The sequence below is a fragment of the Triplophysa dalaica genome, chromosome 5 (assembly GCF_015846415.1).
Source record: "Triplophysa dalaica isolate WHDGS20190420 chromosome 5, ASM1584641v1, whole genome shotgun sequence".
Classification (NCBI taxonomy): Eukaryota; Metazoa; Chordata; class Actinopteri; order Cypriniformes; family Nemacheilidae; genus Triplophysa; species Triplophysa dalaica.
Window position 1 is genome coordinate 21,044,071 of NC_079546.1, and position 20,310 is coordinate 21,064,380.

Below are 20,310 nucleotides of genomic sequence, written 5' to 3' on the forward strand. Positions count from 1 at the left end.
GTTGTGCTTTGGGGCCCTGGGGAACCAAGCAACTATGCTGGAATACAGACAAATGCTGCAATGCTAGCTGGCAAATGGAATGATTTAGAGTACTTTTTTCAAATTCCCTTTTTTTGCTACAATGGTAAGAAATAAAGCCAAAACTTCTGAAGAACAATTTAGTTATTCAATATATAAAGGCGTACGTAAGAAACTGTTTATATAAATAAATAAGACATTATGAAATGCTCTGTTGGGGCTTCAGATGTAGTTGGGTTGTAGCCATCAGAAAGGTCTTGACTTTTATTCAGCAGATTTCAACCATACACACATCATGTGTATATGTGAGGTCAGTTCTTAAACAAGAGATGCGTAACAATAAATTACAATTCTCAACAATTAACAAACTAAATACAGAACACCAAATCACCAAATCACCTTAGGAAGGTGCGTAAGTGGCATCAGCTGTTCTTTTTCTTCCGAAAAGTTAAACATTTGAACATCTCATTCACGTGACTTTTTTTCCAGCACATTTTTATGACTTTCACATAAATAAAAAGATCAGGAAATGAATTAATCAAAACAGAAGTTATATGAAATAAAATGAAGCATAGTGTTAGTTCTGGCAGCTCACGTGAGTCTAGCTTAGGCCATCACTAAATCCTTGGTGTTTCAAGTCTTACGTCATCACGCAACCGTGAGTAGTTAAAATGGTTAGAGTAATGTTAGGATTAGGGTAAATATTTTGTAAGTCAAAACCAACAAGCCACGCCCACGGATCTGACTCGAAACACCAAGGATTTAGTGAGAGCCTCTAGCTTGCATCAGCCGATCACATCAGGTGCAGCCAGTCAACGTTAACCAATAGTCATACAACACACACTAGACTGCATCCAGAGGTGGATAGTCCAGGGGCCAAAGAGTAAAAGTCCTGCCATATTTTGGTTCCACCCATGAACTCAGCAGCTGATTTCACCAGCGGAGGAACAAAGTCATTCCTTTCAAGTTACAAGCAAAGTCTCAAATCAAATCCCAAGTCCTCAAAGAGTTCAAGATAAAGAGATAATTAAGTGAGTAATTAAATGATGATTGAACATTAGTGATGAACACCTGCTGTTATTGAGAAGCACAGAGGATCAGATGTTGATGTTTTATAATTTAAATGATAGCACAATCATGGAGATCAGTGTTTGCTTTCGTTGGGCTCTTGACCCTTGACACCTATGTTAGATTTCTCTCTGTATCAATGCATTTGCTGTTGTGTAGCAGAGAGATCAGTGCTGTGCAGCGTGTAACTCATATTGTCATAATATGAGATAATCATAAGATGCTGACCTGTATCTTTTTATTCCACATCTCTATATATTAGATTTTGCATAATCAACCCTGTGACACTACAATGTTCATGCAAAGTGTTTCTCTAATAAGGACAGTGAATGAATTTTAAATCAATGTAAAGCATATGCAAATTTGAACTCAAGTACTGTCTAGACACACACAGATATCAAGAAGCAGTATATGAAGCTCAACAGTGGTGACAATAAACAAAATTGTTCATGCTGCGATGCATGAAAAACTACCATCAAGCAATGCAGTATGACTAATTATTGTCACCAGTGTTGAGGTTCATATGATAAATGTTCATGTCTAAAAGCCTGTTGAAGAATTTTAATTCTAAATTTGAAGCTTTATTTTATTTTTTTAAATATCCAAAAGTAGGCAAGTTTATTTATATAACATATTTCATACACAAGTGCAATTCAAAGTGCTTTACATAAAATCTATCTTTTAAGTGAAAATGATTTAAGATCACAAAAACTTTAGATTTTTAAGAAACAGTAAAACAGCAATAAAATTGATTAAAAAAATATGAAAAGAATAAGAGCAAAATCAAAATAAATTAGAAATAAAAGTGAAGTTGATGTTAACCAGCACAGTGCTCAGGTTGTGAATGCACAGCTAAACAAGTGTGTTTTTAATCTGGATTTAAAAGTAGCTGCTGTTGGTGAATGTCTGATATCTTCTGGAAGCAGATTCCAGCTACGGGTGGTGTAATGGCTAAACGCTGACTCGCCCTGTTTTGAGTGAACCCTGATTATCTCTAACTGACTTGATCCTGATGATCTGAGAAGTCTGTTTGGTTTATATTCAATGAGCATATCTGAGATATATTTAGGTCCTAGACCATTAAGTGATTTATAAACAATTAATAATACTTTGAAGTTGATTCTAAAAGTAACTGGTAACCAGTGTAAGGACCTGAGGATTGGAGTGATGTGCTCAGATTTTTTGGTTCTGGTCAGAATCCTGGCAGCAGCGTTCTGTATGAGCTGCACCTGTCTGATGGTCTTTTTGGGAAGACCTGTAAAGAGTCCATTACAGTAATCCACCCTGCTGGTGATGAAAGCATGAACTAGTTTCTCTTAATCTTGGCTTGAGACAAAAGATCTGATTCGGGCTATGTTTCTGAGATGGTAGTAGGCTGATCTGCTTATTGCTTTGACATGACTGCTGAAAGGTCAGACTCCAAAATGACCCCAAGATTTTTTACCTTACTTTGTGTCTTTAGACCTCTTAAGTCAAGGTATGTATTTAACATGTTAGTTTCATCCTTGTTACCAAAAACAATGACTTCAGTTTTGTTTTTGTTTAACTGAAGGAAGTTTTGACACATCCAGCTGTTAATTTCATCAATGCATTGGCAAAGAGAGTCAATAGCTCTGTAGTCATTGGATGAGAGGGCTATATAGATCTGAGTGTCATCTGCATAGCTGTGGTAGGCAATTTGGTACTTTTTCATTATTTGGCAAAGTGGGAGCATATATAAATTGAAGAGGAGCGGAGCAAGAATTGAGCCCTGTGGAACACCACAAGTCATGGGTGTCCAGTCAGATTTATGGTTGCCTATGTTCACATAGTAACCTCTCCCTTTAAGGTATGACCCAAACCATTTAAGTACCAATCCAGAAAGCCTTACCCAGTTTTCCAGCCTATGTAGGAGTATGGTGTGATCTACCGTGTCAAAAGCAGCACTGAGATCTAGTAAAACCAGAATTTATATTTTGCCTGAATCAGAATTCAATCGAATATCATTAATTATCTTTATGAGCACTGTCTCTGTGCTATGATGCTGACGGAATCCAGACTGATAATTGTCCAGGCAGCCATTTAAGTTCAAGAATTTGGTCAGCTTATTGAAGACAACCTTTTCAATGATATTGCCTATAAAATGAAGATTTGATATTGGTCTGTAGTTAGACAGTAAGGTTTTGTCTAGATTGCCCTTTTTTAGAAGAGGTTTGACAACGGCATTTTTTAGGGACTCTGGGAAAGTTGCTGAGAGCAGTGAGGTATTAACTATTTTTAGGAGATCTGCTTCCAAACAGTTAAACACTCTTTTGAAAAAGGATGTGGGAAGTGTGTCAAGGCTACAAGTAGATGCCTTAAGATGCTGTACCGTTTCCTCCAGGGTTTTGATATCAATTGTCTGAAATTCAGACAAAGTGACTAATTTCTGATGTACTGAAGTCAGACTGACCTGACTGGCGCATGGAGCTTTGCTGATTTCCATTCTGATATTACTGATCTTTTGAAGGACAAAAGTTGCAAACTCATTGCATTTGTCATCAGACAGCATTTCCCTCGGAACTTGACTAGAGGGATTTGTTAGTCTCTCTACAGTAGCAAAAAGGGTGCGAGTGTTATTTATTTTGGAGTTTATAATGTTAGAGAAAAAAGTTTGTCTAGCTTTGCCTAAGTCAACATTGAAGGCATGCAGACTGTCTTTATAGATGTTATAGTGAACTTCAAGTTTGGTTTTTCGCACATACTGCATGTTCTTTTCATGCTTTGTACTTCTGGTGTGTTTCTCCAGGGTGCTTTACGCCTTCCAGTTATCGCCTTGACCTTTACTGGAGCAATGGCATCGATAGCATTTTTGACTTTTGCATTAAAGCTATCGAGGAGAACATCCATAGAGTCTGCAGTTATACTTGGTGACAAAGACATCCCAGATAGCAAATTTTTGCGGCCCAAATCTGGCCCACACCTTACTCCCCATACTTTACTCATCTGGCCCACATATGGCGTGGAATGATGGCACTTGTGCGGTCCGCTCCTGTTTGCCAGATTTGGGCCACAGGCATGCCAAAGCTATGCCACATGTAAAACATAAAAACAAATAAAGCAGAACTGACCCAAATATAAACAACAGTTCATTTCAATTCTGGCCCAGATTTATCCCAAAACCAACACCTTTCTGTGCTCCAGTTTGACAGAATTTGTATTGAGTTTCATTATTATTATAGTGATGATTGAGTTATTAGTGATGAACATCTGCTGTTAACAAACAGCATCACTGCAGAAAAGTTCAACAAAAACTACAAAAAAAGTATTTACCCAGAGAAACACAAAAACTACAACCTGAAATACAGCCTGAAATACAACCCAGCTAACAAACATTTGTTATAAGAACGTTCCTTAGAGGTTTTTCACATGTTTTAAATGTTTTAAGAATGTTACCATCATGGTGATCAGTGTTTCCTTGAGTTGGGAGCTTGACCCCTGAGTAAAGGTATGTTTGAACTGCTGAAATTGGGTGCTTATAAAGTGCACTTTTCATGGCAGAGCAAATAGGAACCAAACCAAATGGTATTGGTGAAACCTCTGTGATGTTATAGCTTGATTTAGTACTCATTTAGGTTGAGTGCTATGCTACAGATCCTGAAAGGACATTGTAAAATCAGGAAATTTGACTGTTTTTAGATATCTAGAAAGATTTGTGAAAAACGGATGTATTTTTATCAAACAACATTTTAGAATCACACAGATATCAAGAATCAATGTATGAATCTCAGCAATGGTGAGAAACAACCAACTTACTCAGATAAGTGGATCAACCGCAATGCATCCTGGGAATTATTCATTAGTTTTGTGCTATGATGTTACCCAGCATGCATCACAGCATGAAGTTTTCTTTTGTTTATTCTCACCATTGTTGAGATTCATAAACTGATTCTTCATGTCTGTGTGTCTAAATTCTGAGTATTTTTTTTTTCAAAAAAGCTTTGGAGACTGAAAAATGTAATCAAACTCCCAGATGTTTTAATGTAATTTCAAGATCAGCAGGACAGTAATTTATTCAAATGAAAACATGGTAGATATCTCACTGACCACCAAACAACACCATTGCTCAGAGCATCGTTTCAATTTCTTTGACAAATGTACTTTATAAGTACATCTATGTTCAAGAGTAAATGTCAAGGGTCAAGAGCCCAACTCAAGGAAACACTGATCACCATGATGGTGACTTTTGTCAGCTTGAAATGATCTTAAAACATAAAAAAAATTTGAATATTTTAAAAGGAACGTTTTTATAACAAAGTTTTGTTAGCTGGGTTGTATTTCAGGTTGTAGTTGTTGTATTCGTCTGGGTAAATATCTTTTTTATTTTAAAAAGCAGATGTTCATCACTAATAACTCAATCATCACTATAATAATAATGAAACTCATTACAAATTCTGTCAAACTGGAGCACAGAAAGGTGTTGGTTTTGGGATAAATCTGGGCTAGAATTGAAATGAACTGTTGTTTATATTTGGTTCAGTTCTGCTTTATTTGCTTTGATGTTTGACATGTGGCATAGCTTTGGCACGCCTGTGGCCCAAATCTGGCAAACAGGAGCGGACCGCACAAGTGCCTTCATTCCACGCCATATGTGGGCCAGATGAGTAAAGTATGGGGAGTAAGGTGTGGGCCAGATTTGGGCCGCAAAAATTTGCTATCTGGGATAGCATTTACAAAGACAAAAGTAGATAATACACCCAGAGAGATTTAAACCAGAAACTATTCTGCTCCTTTATGATTAGTTTCAGCATTGCACAATGTTGCCGTGAAACAATATTGTAATTAATTAGAGTTTAATATCTTAGAATTCTTGTAAGGCTCAAGAGCCCAACTAAAGAAAACACTGAGCACAATGATGATGGCAATGTTAGTGTGGAGCAAAGAGTGTGGGTGGCGCTGTTCAAAGAGAGAGAGCTGTTCAGAGGGAGGGAGTGTGCCAGAGACCACAGAGGATAAGCAGGAGGGAGAGAGTGATCGTAGGTTGCCCCGGAATTTGACCAGTGGGGAAGGATGAGTAGTGTCTGGAGAAGATAGTTCGAGATTAAGAGTGATGAGGAAATGATCCGGCATGTGCAGCAGGGTGACCTGGAAGGTGATGAGTGGGGCAGTAGCGTTTGTAGATAAGATCAAGTTGATTACCAGATTTATGGGTTACTGAAGTGGGGACACGCTTGAGGTCAAACGACGCAGTCAGGTTGTTGAAGTCGGCAGCCTGTGGTTTTTCAAGGTGGATGTTGAAGTACCACCAGAGGAGAACAATCCACATCTAGTTAACTAGTTCTTGCACTGGGTTTCACTGGACAAGAATATATAAAAAAATTTGATTTCATGTGTAAACTAAAAATATCATATATTCACCATAAAGGGACTGCTGCATGAAAAAAACCTGTTTGCTCAACTCTTTCTGATGTGTCTTGTTACAGAGGAGGAAACGGGAGCTAGCAGGTTTGTTTTCATCACGAGCCCGAAGAACTGGCATGAAGCTCAGAGTTACTGCAGACAACATCACACAGATCTGGCCACCATCCGAAGTCAAAGTGAGAATGACCAGCTGCAGCAGATGATGCAAGGAGTGTCCAGAGCATGGATCGGTCTGTTCAGAGACTCGTGGAAGTGGTCAAATGGAGCAAATGTCAACATGTCCTCAATTAACTGGATGACTGGACAACCTAACCTTGGTGGGCTGAATAACCGGCCTTGTGCTGTTATATATCCTAATGGCTTCATAGATGATCGAGTTTGCTCTGATGCCCTGCCTTTCATCTGTAAGATCTGTAAGTTGTGTTTAATTCCAACCTATGTTTCAAATACTTAACATGCCACATACATGCTTTAACATGTTCCTAATTTCAAAACTGACACTTTCTGGATTAGTCAACTGTCATCTTGATGTTTTGTGAAAATAAACCTTGCGAGCAAGCTTGTACTGCTATTGATGGCTAAACTTGCCTAAAGTGGCTGTGAGATATTTACTATCTGTGTAACGTGTTAAATGATGTTTTCTTCAAATTAATCAACACAGATTGAAATGTTCTTACAGATTCAAAGAAACAGATTGTGAGGTTGGAAGTGAAATCTGACACAAATGTGAATGATCCTGCAGTGATGGAGAGCATCTTACAGAGGGTGAGTAATAAATTAGCGGGCATGAAATAACAAAAACATTATTTAGAAAACCTTTCAAAGTGCAAGCGTGTCAATGTTATCATTTACTGCAAATAACAGCTTCTAAAGCCAGAGACGACACTCTGATTGGCAGTTTAATTTGAACCAATACATGAGAAGAAAAACCAAAGCCATCATCAGGAAAACAAACTGTGATGTATATGGCCAAGATTACTGAGGCCCCTTTTGTTTTAGAGATTTCATATTTTTATGCAGAAAACCCTACACTGAAAAAATGGTGGTGTCAAATTCACTTGAAAAAAGCTAGAAAAAGCTGAAAATGTTTTCATTTTAAAAACGTGGGTCAATTTTAAAATGAGCTTTCTGTAAAAGCTAAACATAACTATCTGTAGCTATTATAAGAAATCCCCTGGTAAAATTTGAATTGTAATTTCAAGTAAACTTTACTCGCTCTTCATTTGTGATCCGGATAGTAAGAAACCACCTTATAAAAACACCATTATTGTGATCAGTGTTTCATTTAGTTGTGCTCTTGACTCATTAACGTCAAGATCGAACTACAAGTTGACAGCCAATACAACTTGACTTGTATCACTATACAACCCCTCTAGTTTTTTGCAAATGTGTAACACAGTGTGAAATTAACAAAATTAAAGTTTTTTCAAGTGTTTGCAAATAATAATTAAAAGATACAAATTCAGTTAATTTCATGATTTGATAAGAGACCGTAATAAACAAGCTTTATGCACAGGTTGTTGTTTCTAGTGTCATGTATTATGGTTGCAGTTGTAATATATTAAATCATATTGTAAATTTGCTATTCTATTGACAAAAATAACAACGGTAAAGTATCGTCAAAAAAACAGCTATTTTGTTCACAAAAGTGAAAAGAAAATCATAAAAAACTTTAAAAGCACACAGTTATCACTTCAAAAAACTCTTATGATTAAAGGTCAGGAGTCAAGACCCCATGTCAAGGAACCACTCATCACCATGATGATGATGAGTTTCAACGTAATTACTTTCAACAAAACAAATATTGAGTGTTTACCCGCCCACCCTTGGCAGCAGTAATGAGTCATGAAGGATTGTTTGTGTTCTTCAGGTGAAGCAGAAACTGAAGGATCATGGGATTGAGAGTGACACAAGACTGACGTGGAGACTGCAGCTGGATGAAAAGGTTTTCAGACCCAAATAGGATGGAGAGGAGGATGCGGAGGAAAGAAACATCCACTGATCAATGTTTCTGTTTCATATATAATAGTATAGAGTGAGTAGCACATCTGTGAAGGATCTTGTCTTGTTCATTCATTTCATTGTTCATTTCATTTTAACCAAACGTTCTTTAGAGGTTTTTCATGTTTTAAAAAAAAATTCAAAATGTCCAGTTTTTTAATGTTTTAAGAAGGTTCCTAGCTAACAAAAGTCACCATCATGGTGATCAGTGTTGAGTTGGTCTCATGTCCCTTGACTCTCATTTGTTAAATACTTTGGCGTGTTATAACTGTTTGGATGTGATGTACTGCCTTAGGAAAAAGTGAATCAATAACACACTACCACATCGAAGCTAACACAGTATGTTCCGATGACGTCGCCAGTTCATCTTCATTTGGTCATTGTGACAATTCTCTGTGACCACGTTCTGAGGACGTCTTGGCAACGTTCCATTTCTTAGAATTTTTGTTTACGTTTCCAGAAACGTCCTAGCCACGTCCACAAAAAATGTGGTGAATGAATCATTTGATTAATGAATTTGGTCATTTCTGTTTATTATGTTATTGTGTGGAAAATGTATGATCATAGTAAAATCTGTCACAATGTCAAGACAAATGCTATACATCTGACTTCTGACAGCTATAAAACTGGAGTTAGTAAAATTAAAACTGCATTTCTATTTATTTAGTGGACGCGTCTGAAATATGCGCGCACACGCCTTTTCTGTTCTGCAAAGAGCCGCATCATTTAAACGTTAACGGTCACCTCACTGCCTGATATATTACTTTAGCGGTTTATTTATTCTTTCTTTACTTTATACCTCACAGATGTGAGAGTTAACACATATCTTAGTGAATTTCGATTGATTTGGCATGTTTTAATGAAGGGACCCCTATGTTTGTGACTAAAGAAGCTTTTGATTGTTGTTTTTAAAAAAGGACAATCTGCTAAACTTATGTTGTAAGACAAGACTATAATGTTAAGCCTAAACATAATGTTCATTCATCTCTGTCAATAAATATCTGCTTTAAATCCTCTATATTGTGTTGAGGTCTTTGATTATTTCTGTAATACAGTATAAATAAAATATCTGATTGTGATGTACTGTGCTGTGTTGAGTTTTATAATCGTTATACTGTGCTTTATACATGATTGAATATAGATTTACTCCAATTATGCCCAACATTTAATCTTTAACGCACAGATACAATTTGAGGGATGATTATTGTTTAAATTAAATTTTAAAAATAATAATAAATGGTAAACTACTGTAATGACTGTTTGAAGATACTGTACATCATTAAAATAATCTTTTAACTCACAGAAGTCACAAATCCTTCGATGAACATTAACTCATTCGTCGCCAGCCTCTTTAAAAAAAGTTGCCAGCCATCGGCAGCGTTTTTTAACATTTTCACCCAACTTTATTGCCTCACAGTAAATCTTCTGTAAAGAATATATGCACAAACAATATGTCAAATGTAAGAACAGAGTCTCAGCTTTTAAACAAAAGAAACCGTATTCTTCTATCTTTATGTGTTCTTTTTTTATGTGGGTAGGTTTCTTCAAAAATGCATAATTTTGATTAAACAGCTGAGATAATTAACGTTTTTTGTCACAGATTCCGCTCAGATTCCACTCAGAACAATCATTAAAAACCGCTAAAACATATACGTTCTAGGTTCTGGGATTCTGTACTTTTTCCCAAAGGTGTGTAATAGCGCCACCTGCTGTACAGCAGTACAAAAAATGATTGCCGTAATAACTCGTCTTTGGCGGGGAATTTTTTTTTTCAAATGACGAGATAACTCGTCAATGGCGGTGAAAGAGTTAAGTGTAAATAACAGATGAACACATGAAGTCTGACAAGATCTCACCAGAGGAGAATTAAACACAAACATCATTAACATTATTACAGACACCACTTTCACTTTATTTCTGTCATCTGTGTAAGATCTCATCGATAATTAACAGAGATAAAACTCTAGCTCATTAAAGTGGTTTTATTATGTTTTAAGTCACCATTATGGTAAATAGGGTTTGCTTTCGTTGGACTATTGACTTTATCACAGCTCATTACTTTATTCGGCAGTTGCATTAATACTTTGTTATGTACACTGATGTAATAACACTAAAAGAGATCTTACTGATAACGCAACTTTTGTTGCTAAGTCCTTCAAAATACATCAGTAAGTTGATTGTAATATATAATTTAGCATTTATATTTTATTATATGTATGACAAAGTTATTAAACAGATTATAATAGAAAATCTTCTTTGCAATTGAGAGACACTTGACATACAAATCTCATCAATGGTGCCAAATAATCATGAATGAGTTTTGTACAATGCACCCAGAATGCATTGCAGTTGATTGTCACCATTGTTGAGATTCATATGTGGATTGTTAATTTCTCTGTGTGTCCGACTCAATTTGTAGATTAATCTTTTGACTATTGTGAGAGCGCTATGGGAAATTAAAGTAATATAATTTTACTTGTTCATGACAATTGTCCCACTTTTGTGCATTAAGTCTATTTTTAATATATCCATCCATCCATCAATCTTCTTCCACTTCATCCTGGGCCGGGCAGCAGTTTAAGCAGGGATGCCCAGACTTCCCTCCAGCTCTTCCGGGGGCACATCAAGGCGTTCCCAGGCCAGCCAGGGACATAGTCCCTCCAGCATGTCCTAGGTCTTCCCGGGGTCTCCTCCCGGTGGGGACATGCCCGGAATACCGTCCCGGGCGTCCAGGGGACATCCGGAAAAGATGCCCGAGCCACCTCAGCTGGCCCCTCTCAATGTGGAGGAGCAGCGGCTCTACCCTGAGCTTCTCACCCTATCTCTAACGGATCACCCAGCCACCCTGCGGAGAAAGCTCATTTCGGCCACCTGTATCCGGGATCTTGTCCTTTCGGTCATGACCCACAGCTCATGACCATAGGTGAGAGTAGGAACGTAGATTGACCGATAAATCGAGAGCTTCGCCTTGCGGCTCAGCTCTTTCTTCACCACGACAGACCAGTACAGCGACCGCATTACTGCAGAAGGTGCAACGATCTGTCTGTCAATCTCCCATTCCATCCTTCCCTCACTCATGAACAAGACACCCAGATACTTGAACTCCTCCACTTGAGGCAGGAATATAAACATGTTTCATGCAAACAGTTCAGAATATTTACTTTTAATGACAACCAACAGACCAACTAAAATGAACACTGATCACACTAATGGTGACTTGCAAATATAACCTCAAAAAGAGCTTTTGCAGATGTATGACCTACAGCAGGTTGTCTAATGTCGGTCCTTTAGGGCCACAGTCCTGCTGAGTTTAGCTCCAACTTGGTTTAACACACCTGTTTGAAGTTTCTAGTCTGCTTTGTGAGACCTTGATTAGCTGTTCAGGTGTGTTTGATTAGGGTTGAAGCTAAACTTTGCAGGACACAGGCCCTCCAGGACTGACTTTGGACACCCCTGACCTATAGTAACCAGCAGAGGTGGACAATCCTGGTGCCATAAAGTAAAAGTCCTGCCATATTTTTGTTTCACCCATGAACTCAGCAGCTGATTTCACCAGCGGAGGAACCAAAACATTCCTTTCAAGTCACAAGCAAGTCTCAAGTCCTCAAAGAGTTAAAGTTAATGAGATCATTAAGTGAGTAATTAAATGATGATTGAGCATTAGTGATGAACACCTGCTGTAATTGAGATGTTGACGTTTTATTGGTTAAATGATGTCACCATCATGGAGATCAGTGTTTGCTTTTGTTGGACTCTTGACCCTATAGTTAGATTTTGCACTGTATCAATTCATGCACTTTTGTAGAGTAGGGAGATCAGCTCTGAGAAGTGTTTAACTCTTCCCTCTTTATTATGATGAGTTGATCCAACATTGAAAAGTTCAGAGGCAAGATAGTTCTTTTTTTTTAACATGTTTATGTATAACATAATGAATCCTGTACATTCAGTGTTTAAAAACATTCAAGTTTATCTAACATTATCAGTGAGAAACTTTTAAAGCAGCGAAACAAATGCTAACTTAAAATCTTCAAGTCATACATCAAGAACCAACATATGAAGCTCAACAATGGTGACGCTCAACAAAATACTTCAAGCTGCAATGCTTGAAAAACTCCCATCATGCAATGCAGTATGACTTATAATTGTCACCACTGTTGAGGTTCATATGATAAATGTTCATGTGTAAAAGGAGGTTTTTATAGCCAAATGCAGATCATAAACATAGAGAGATTTAAACCAGAAACACAAACTATTCAATATTTGATTTAGCATTGAACAAATGTTTGCTATAAAAAAAATATTGTAATTATTTAAGCAATTATCTTTGAAGGAATAAGACATTTATATAGCGCTAAATTGTGTATTCCTGTACACCTAAAGCGCTTAATAATCAAATGTGGGGAGTCTATGAGACCTCCAGTGCGCTCAAGACATACCAGCTATAGGTGTAGAGGAGAAACAGATCCACTTCCTGAAAGGCTCAAGAGCACAACTAAAGCAAACACTGACCACAATTATGGTGAAAATGTTTTTTTTTTCAGCTGATGTCATCCAAGGCTGTGGCTGAAGTCAGTTGTAGTTCTTGTGTTTCTCTTTTCTTCAGTGATGTTGATTGTTAACAGCAGGTCATCACTCAATCATCATTAAATTACTCACTTAATGATCTCATTAACATTAACTCTTTGAGGACTTGAGACTTGGCTTGTGACTTGAAAGAAATGTTTTGGTTCCTCCGCTGATGAAATCAGCTGCTGAGTTCATGGGTGAAACAAAAATATGGCAGGACTTTTACTTTATGGCCCAGGATTGTCCACCTCTGTAAGATTATAAAAGTGTCACCTAGTCAACCAGTAAAATACAGATTTTTTTTATGTTGCACCTTATTAAATGCAAGTGATGTTTTATAAAAAAATGCTAATTTACCATTTTTCCAGTTTAATTGTCCAAATCAAAGACTTTCAAATAGAAAATCAGCTTTATTCTAGACCCATCAGGTGAAAGTCAGAACGATATGTGTTACAGTTTCATCTTCTTCAGATTCCAGGTGGACCTCCAGCACTGTTCTGATATCGTTCTGCATGTTAACCCACGCTATGAGAAAAGTCATGAGTATGTAGTGCACAACACCTTACAGAACGGTAGTTGGGGCTCAGAAGAACGCACATACGAATGTCCCTTCCCTAGAGGCCAACCATTCGCTCTTCAGATCTTTGTTACCCATGAATCATACAAGGTTATTGGTTTTTCAGTTCTGTCTGTAAAAAAAGATATGTTCAATGTTTACCAGCACATGTCTTTATCTTTTGGAGCGATAATATTGTTTGTTTTTCTAGATAAGTGCCAATGGGAAACCCTTCTCGGAGTACAAACATCGCGTTTTGTTCTCTCGCGTGGACAGCATCTGTGTGAGTGGAATGGTGGATGTAAATTTAGTTCTCGTTCAGTATCTTGAGGTGAGAAACAAACAAATGCATATAACTCTTCAGCACTATTGAGAAAACCAAACCCTGATAGCAAGTGACCTTGAGTCAATGTTCTAAATCGTTGCTACAATTTTATGTATCACAATGTTAATGTTTATATGTTTTTTTGTAGCATTATGTTTTTTTCTTATAAGGTACCTCCCTAAAGTTTTTTTGGGATATGCAGACTTTTGCATATTTCTAGTATACCTTTATTGTATCTAGTATGTCCTCATCAACTTTCAAACCAAATCTATGATCTCTGATATACTATATCTGTGCTGTTCACTGAGATATCAGCTCAGTTGCAATATTTTTTTTTGTTAAAAATCACCCCCGTATTGTAGTTTTTCCACTTCTTTTGAATCAGTTTGATTTAACAGCTGAATTTTGCTGGATATTTTTTTTTACCTTTCATAAACACTTCAATTTCATTTACAGCCTCTGCATGCTCCAATTCCAGGAACGTTCGTAAGTTATCTAACATTCTTTTTTACACAGCAAAACCTCCAGTGTTAAATTAATACTGTTTGTGTTTATATAATTCTCACTCAGAGTGTTAAAAAGTAACACTGAAGCAGAGTTAAAGTTAATCAGATAATTAATGTGATTAATGAAGTGATGATTAATCATTAATCATGAACACCTGCTGATAACAATTACAATCACTGAAGAAAACATCAACAAGAAGAATTCACCCTGATAGTGTTTAGTGTTTCCTTTAGTTTGGTTCTTAAACTTGATATCTTTTTGTAATTAGCTGTAATAGTGTGTTTCAGAGGCACATTTATAACAGCCAAACATGAGCTAATTATCTTGGCTCAAAGCTACTGTGTCATCTAATTTGAGATGAACATAGGAGATGTGTCAAATTTAGTCTTAATATTCTTAGTATAATTATGTGGCACAATTGTCTAATAAATGCTTTTTTGAAATGTGCACATTTTCACAGATTCAAGAGACGTAATATTTTAGCTGCAATGCATGCGGAGTAAAAAAAATATTACATGACTCCCAGCATGCATTTCAACTAAAATAAAATATACAACTTTGGTCACCATTGTTGAGATCTTATAGCGATTCTTCACGTCTAACTGATTCAAACTGTTGGCTTTTTTGTTCTATTAAGAGTGTACTTTCATTATAAAATATATCACTGTGGTGCTTTATCTCAGAGTCAGGAACTCAAAATTAAGTCTGAAAATTATGAAAGTCACCTACAAAGTCATAACTGTATCAAATACCATAAATAAGTGGAGAATAATATTGAGCTTTGTTTTTCTGTTTTGTGCATTATTAGCTCACTATTACAGCTAACCAAAAATTAATTAAAGAAGTAACAATGGTAAGAGCATAACTAAAGGAAACACTAAACACTCTCAGGGTGACTTCTTATTTTTCATGTTTTCTTCAGCGACTTAATTTGTTATCAGCAGGTGTTCATCATTAATGATCAATCATCTCTTCATTAATCACATTAATTATCTCATTAACTTTAACTCTGCTTCAGTGTTACTTTTTAACACTCTGAGTGATAGTTATATAAACACTGATAGTGTTTATTTAACACTGGAGGATCCCATTGCAGGATATAATAAATGTTTATTCTGACCCCCATTCAGAGGGTCCCGTACAAAAGCATCCTCTATGGTGGACAGTATGCTGGCAAAACCATTCTCATCCAAGGACATATCTTTCTGCATGCAAAAAGGTTTGACATCAGCATTATTCTTTGTTGCACATGAAATAACACATATAGGGTTTCAAAAGATCTGCCATAAATCTACCACTGCAATGTTACAATCAGTGCTGGATCATCTTATAAGAACTTATAATTTATTGGACACATCATGGCAACAAAGGTTTTTCAGATATAGACAGTGTGCATTAATATATATATAAATGAAGCTGTCCTCTTCTCTTTTCACCCACAGTTTAGAAGTTAATCTGCGGCACAAAACTGGAGTTGCGTTCAACTTCTGTTGTCATTTAGACAAGAATGTTGTTGTGCTAAACAACTATGAGAAAGGAGAGTGGGGCAAACCAGAAAAATACGATGATATGCCATTTACAAGAGGACAACCTTTTCAGGTAGACATTCAGTTTTATAATCCCTGTATATACACTTTCTAAATGCTCAATGTGATCAACTAGAAGTGGAAAGACAAATCTGACACTTCTTGATTTGTTGGTTGAACTTATTTTGTCAAAAAAAAATATTTTTATATTTTACTTTGTCTTTCATTTCAGATGGCAATTTGTTGTAAGGACAATAATTACAGCGTGTTTGTCAGTGGCATACAAGTTCACACTTATATTCATCGATACATTGAACTAAAAGACATTGATGTTTTGGAAATAAGTGGTGATGTCCAGTTGATATTTGTGCAGCCCTAGAGAGGAGTCCTCCAGGAGAAATGCCTTTTCTGAAATCATGTCTTAACATCATTATATCGATTATTAATCATTTCATTTGGTTTTTCTTACTTGCATGTTAGAAGTGTTGAGTAAAATAAGAAACATGCAACCTTGCATGTATTCTCCCATATAACCTTCCGTAGTTCCGCCTGAGGAACACTATATACTACGTTTAGTGCATGAAAATATTTAAAAAATATTTACCCCAACCTATTAAAACCTTTTGAGTAGAAATGTATGTTTAAGTATTGTTACATTGCATATTAACCTTTTCTTTTAAGGAAAGAAAACAACACGTTCTTGTTGTAGTAATGTTTTATCATGATAGAGTAGAAAGGAGAAATAATGTATTAGAAATTAACACTTTTAGTGTTTATATAATTCTCAATCAGAGTGTTAAAAAGTAACACTGAAGCAGAGTTAAAGTTAATGAGATAATTAATGTGATTAATGAAGTAATGATTGATGATTAATGATGAACACCTGCTGATAACAAACACAATCACTGAAGAAAACATCAACAAAAAGAAGTCTTTAGTGTTTCCTTTAGTTTGGATCTAGTTATAATAGTGTGTTTTAGAGGCAAACATGAGCTAATTATCTCGGTTCACAGCTACTGTATCATCTAATATGTGATGAACATAGGAGACATGTCAATTTAGACTTAATATTCTTAGTTTAATTATGTGCTACAGTTGTCTAATAAATGCTTTTATGAAATTTACACATTTTCACAGATTAAAGAGACGTAATATTTAAATCTTTCAGACATCAAGAATTATCTTATGAATCTCAACAATGGTGACAAAATTGTAAATCTCATTGATTTACAGGTGCCTTCATTAAAGCTGATCACACCTCAGTTCTTCTATCTGCACACACACAACAGCAGAACACAACCATCTTCACACTTCACCAGACCACACATCGGAAGATTACCCATGAAGCAGCAGACATTAAACAAAAAAGTGGTGAACTACACTATTCCCGCTGAACCCAAATGACCAGAAAAAGACAATTATTTAAGTTATCTGTTTATAAAACCATAAAAGACATAAATTTATTATTTAATTGAGTATATAAATATAAAAAAAATATATGCAGTATTTTATACTATAATATTTAAAATATTTACTCATCATGGCTATCTTTGTTACATAAACTGTAGATGTGTTGAGATGTTTGTAACTGTTATTTTAACGTATCCATGGTGTTTTACCAAAATTGTTTTATGTATATGTATTTAATCATATTACTAATTTTGAAGGCAGTATTAAACCTCTTTTTTGTTCCTTCTCTGTATGTTTCCTGTAATCTACCTTTATATGGTTTTCTGAAAACTGACTTTGCCTTGAATCAGTTTTATTTGCAACAGTTGCTGATGTAGTCATATTAATGGAGACTAATAGTAATGTAACAATAGACTAATGCTTTTCAGTACACTACACTATGAATGATAATTAATTTGCAGCAGGGGATGAAGGTCTGCTAGGACAGAGGTAAAGGTTTAAAATGTTAGGCCCAGTCAAACTTAATAATATTATAGCCTTTAAATATCCCTTTCAAATACACATATATTTAGTTTCTATTCACTTTGTTTGCTAAAAGTGCATGGCTTTCCAAATGTTAAAAGAGGTGGAAACGGCTGAACCTGAAAGGCTCATTGTAATTTGGAGAAAGACCTTTCATTACTAAACTGTAGGAGGCTGAGGATCAGAAATACATTTTAAGTAATAGTCAGTATGAAAATCTTAAGTCAAATTTTCTATGTATTTGTTTATGTAAATGTATATCAAATTATAATAAGAATTTAAATATGTGAACAGTATGCCATAGGTGATGACCTAATAAAGCCTTGGAAACCTGCCAGCCTGGGAATTGAACTTGCAACCTTTGCGTCTTAAATCTGGCTCTCTAACCATAAGGCCACAAATATTTTTGACCTAATGCATCAAATATTGCCCAATAAGTGGACAAGAGTAGTGATATGCAATGGAGTTAAAATACTTCCCTATTAACATCCATTAACTGTTGGAAATTGTAAGGTGTGTTTATTTATCCAGTGATATTTGGAGATGTTTTAATAAACCTAATTCAAAGTTTATACAGTATTTATATAAATACATAAAGTTAAACAATAACATCTTACATTATTTTATTCAAAGATTATTTCATTTTAAAAGGTTAAATAATAAAGGTAATAAAACAAGTAGTTGTGAATTCTGAATTGCGATGGTTGAGATTGGAAATGTAATTGTAATATTGCCGTAAAATTATTATATATTATACGTAATCTGTGCTTTCACGCCCACTTGATGCTCATCAAAAGCGCACACATGCGCAGACAACCCCTAAAGCTCAGTAACATTTCCTTAAAACGAAGTAACCCTGGAACATAACCTACTCCGGAGCAAGTTATCTTCAGAGTGAGTTGCTCTGGTATCTTACATACCCAGAAATTTACCTCTGTTTTTGGAACCGAAAGTAGAGGTTATCAGCTAACTAACCCTTAAACTTACCCGGGTACGTCACATAACCAGCTTTCTGGAATACACCCCTGGTCATCATTTTCTAGAAATCATAAACAAAGCCACTTTTGAAGGAAAGCTTGCCAGCAGAGACAGCCACGCGCTTGGGTCGGCTCCCTGGGGCAAAGGTCGAAGTAAAGTCAGGAGGCAAGGAAGCCAGGACCCGCGCTGCTACCAGAGGCAACCTCATGCTAGAGTTTGATGGAGGAGTAGCGGGACATAGACGTGGCAAAGGAAAAAGAGAAAAGCTGAAGATAGGTCTGTGCCACCAGCGGAGACATGCTCCACTGCTGAGGCGGCTTGTGGCGGTGTGGGCCAGCATGGGGCTGGGAAAGTTGAGGTCGGGTCTTGGCCAGTGCTTGAATTGAAGGGGGGCTGGGGGGATCCAGGATCCCCCAAAAGGCATTAGGGATCCCCCATAAGAAGTAAAAAATTAAATTTGGGGGGTCCCTCAGATATTTGTAATTGAGTAAAAATTATAATGACAAATGTGAATAAATTCATTTTGTGAATTAATTATTTACAATAGTTTATGTTAAGTTTGTTTATGGGCTAGATGTCTTGTCTCTTTCAATTTGAAACGCCGCGCCCCATATCTAAAGACCGCTTAGTACAGGACAGTGAAAGAAGCCTGTTCTTTTCTGTAAGCCTGTTTTTAATAAATAGTAAATAGTTATGCTTATCATTTTTAAATAGATTGTGTATTTTGTATAAATTGTATATTGCGAGACTAACCCCCATCAAAAAAAGTCTTATTAGGGGGAACCCCCAGAACTTTTCATAGTCCGTTATTAGATAATTCTCTCAGAAAAAAGCACGCGGCACGGCCACACGAGAGCAGGAGAAGGAGCATGCGCAGACGTCACTTTCACTTGTAAGCTTGAGAGAGAGAGAGCATACGTACGAGAAGTTCAGGTGTTTGTTTGTTCACTGCATTTGGGTGATGAATGTTATATAAACTGTGGATATAACGCTGGATTTGTAGATCGTTTGAAACTGATATAAGGAGCTGTCCCAGGGCTAAAAGATGGCGGACATGAACCACATGCGGTGAGTGAAACTTTGGTTCAGCCTACCCTGCACGCGCCGTATGTTTTCGGAAACAATCGTTCAGCTGTGTCTGTCTGTTATAAATGTGATCAAACTAAATGCTCTTCGAAGATATGAATTATGCAATACAACTCTATAGGTACTCAAGATTAATATGAGATTGGCAGAAACCCTATGTGTTTCACCCGCTTTAAATTGTACTTAAATATATTAGGTAGCAAAGTAAACTATAGGTTAACTCAATTTCTATAATTAATTCATATTGATAAATATTTGGTAGACCTTATCTAATTTATTTTAGTGTGTCATGACTCCTACAAAGCAAATTGGCCAGTGTTAAATGAACACTGTTGTGTGTCTATATATTTGTCCACCTTACAGGGTGT

At 36.3% G+C, this 20,310-nt stretch overlaps 1 protein-coding gene across 1 annotated transcript; it reads left to right on the plus strand.

Annotated features, from left to right (window-relative positions):
- The first annotated feature begins 13,477 nt into the window (after positions 1-13,477).
- Positions 13,478-16,325, plus strand: LOC130420425 (galectin-5-like). Its single transcript, XM_056747709.1, has 6 exons — positions 13,478-13,699; positions 13,800-13,919; positions 14,370-14,399; positions 15,551-15,639; positions 15,863-16,019; positions 16,179-16,325. Exons 1-6 carry the CDS (start codon positions 13,478-13,480, stop codon positions 16,323-16,325), a joined length of 765 nt encoding a protein of 254 aa, XP_056603687.1.
- The last annotated feature ends 3,985 nt before the right edge of the window (positions 16,326-20,310 follow it).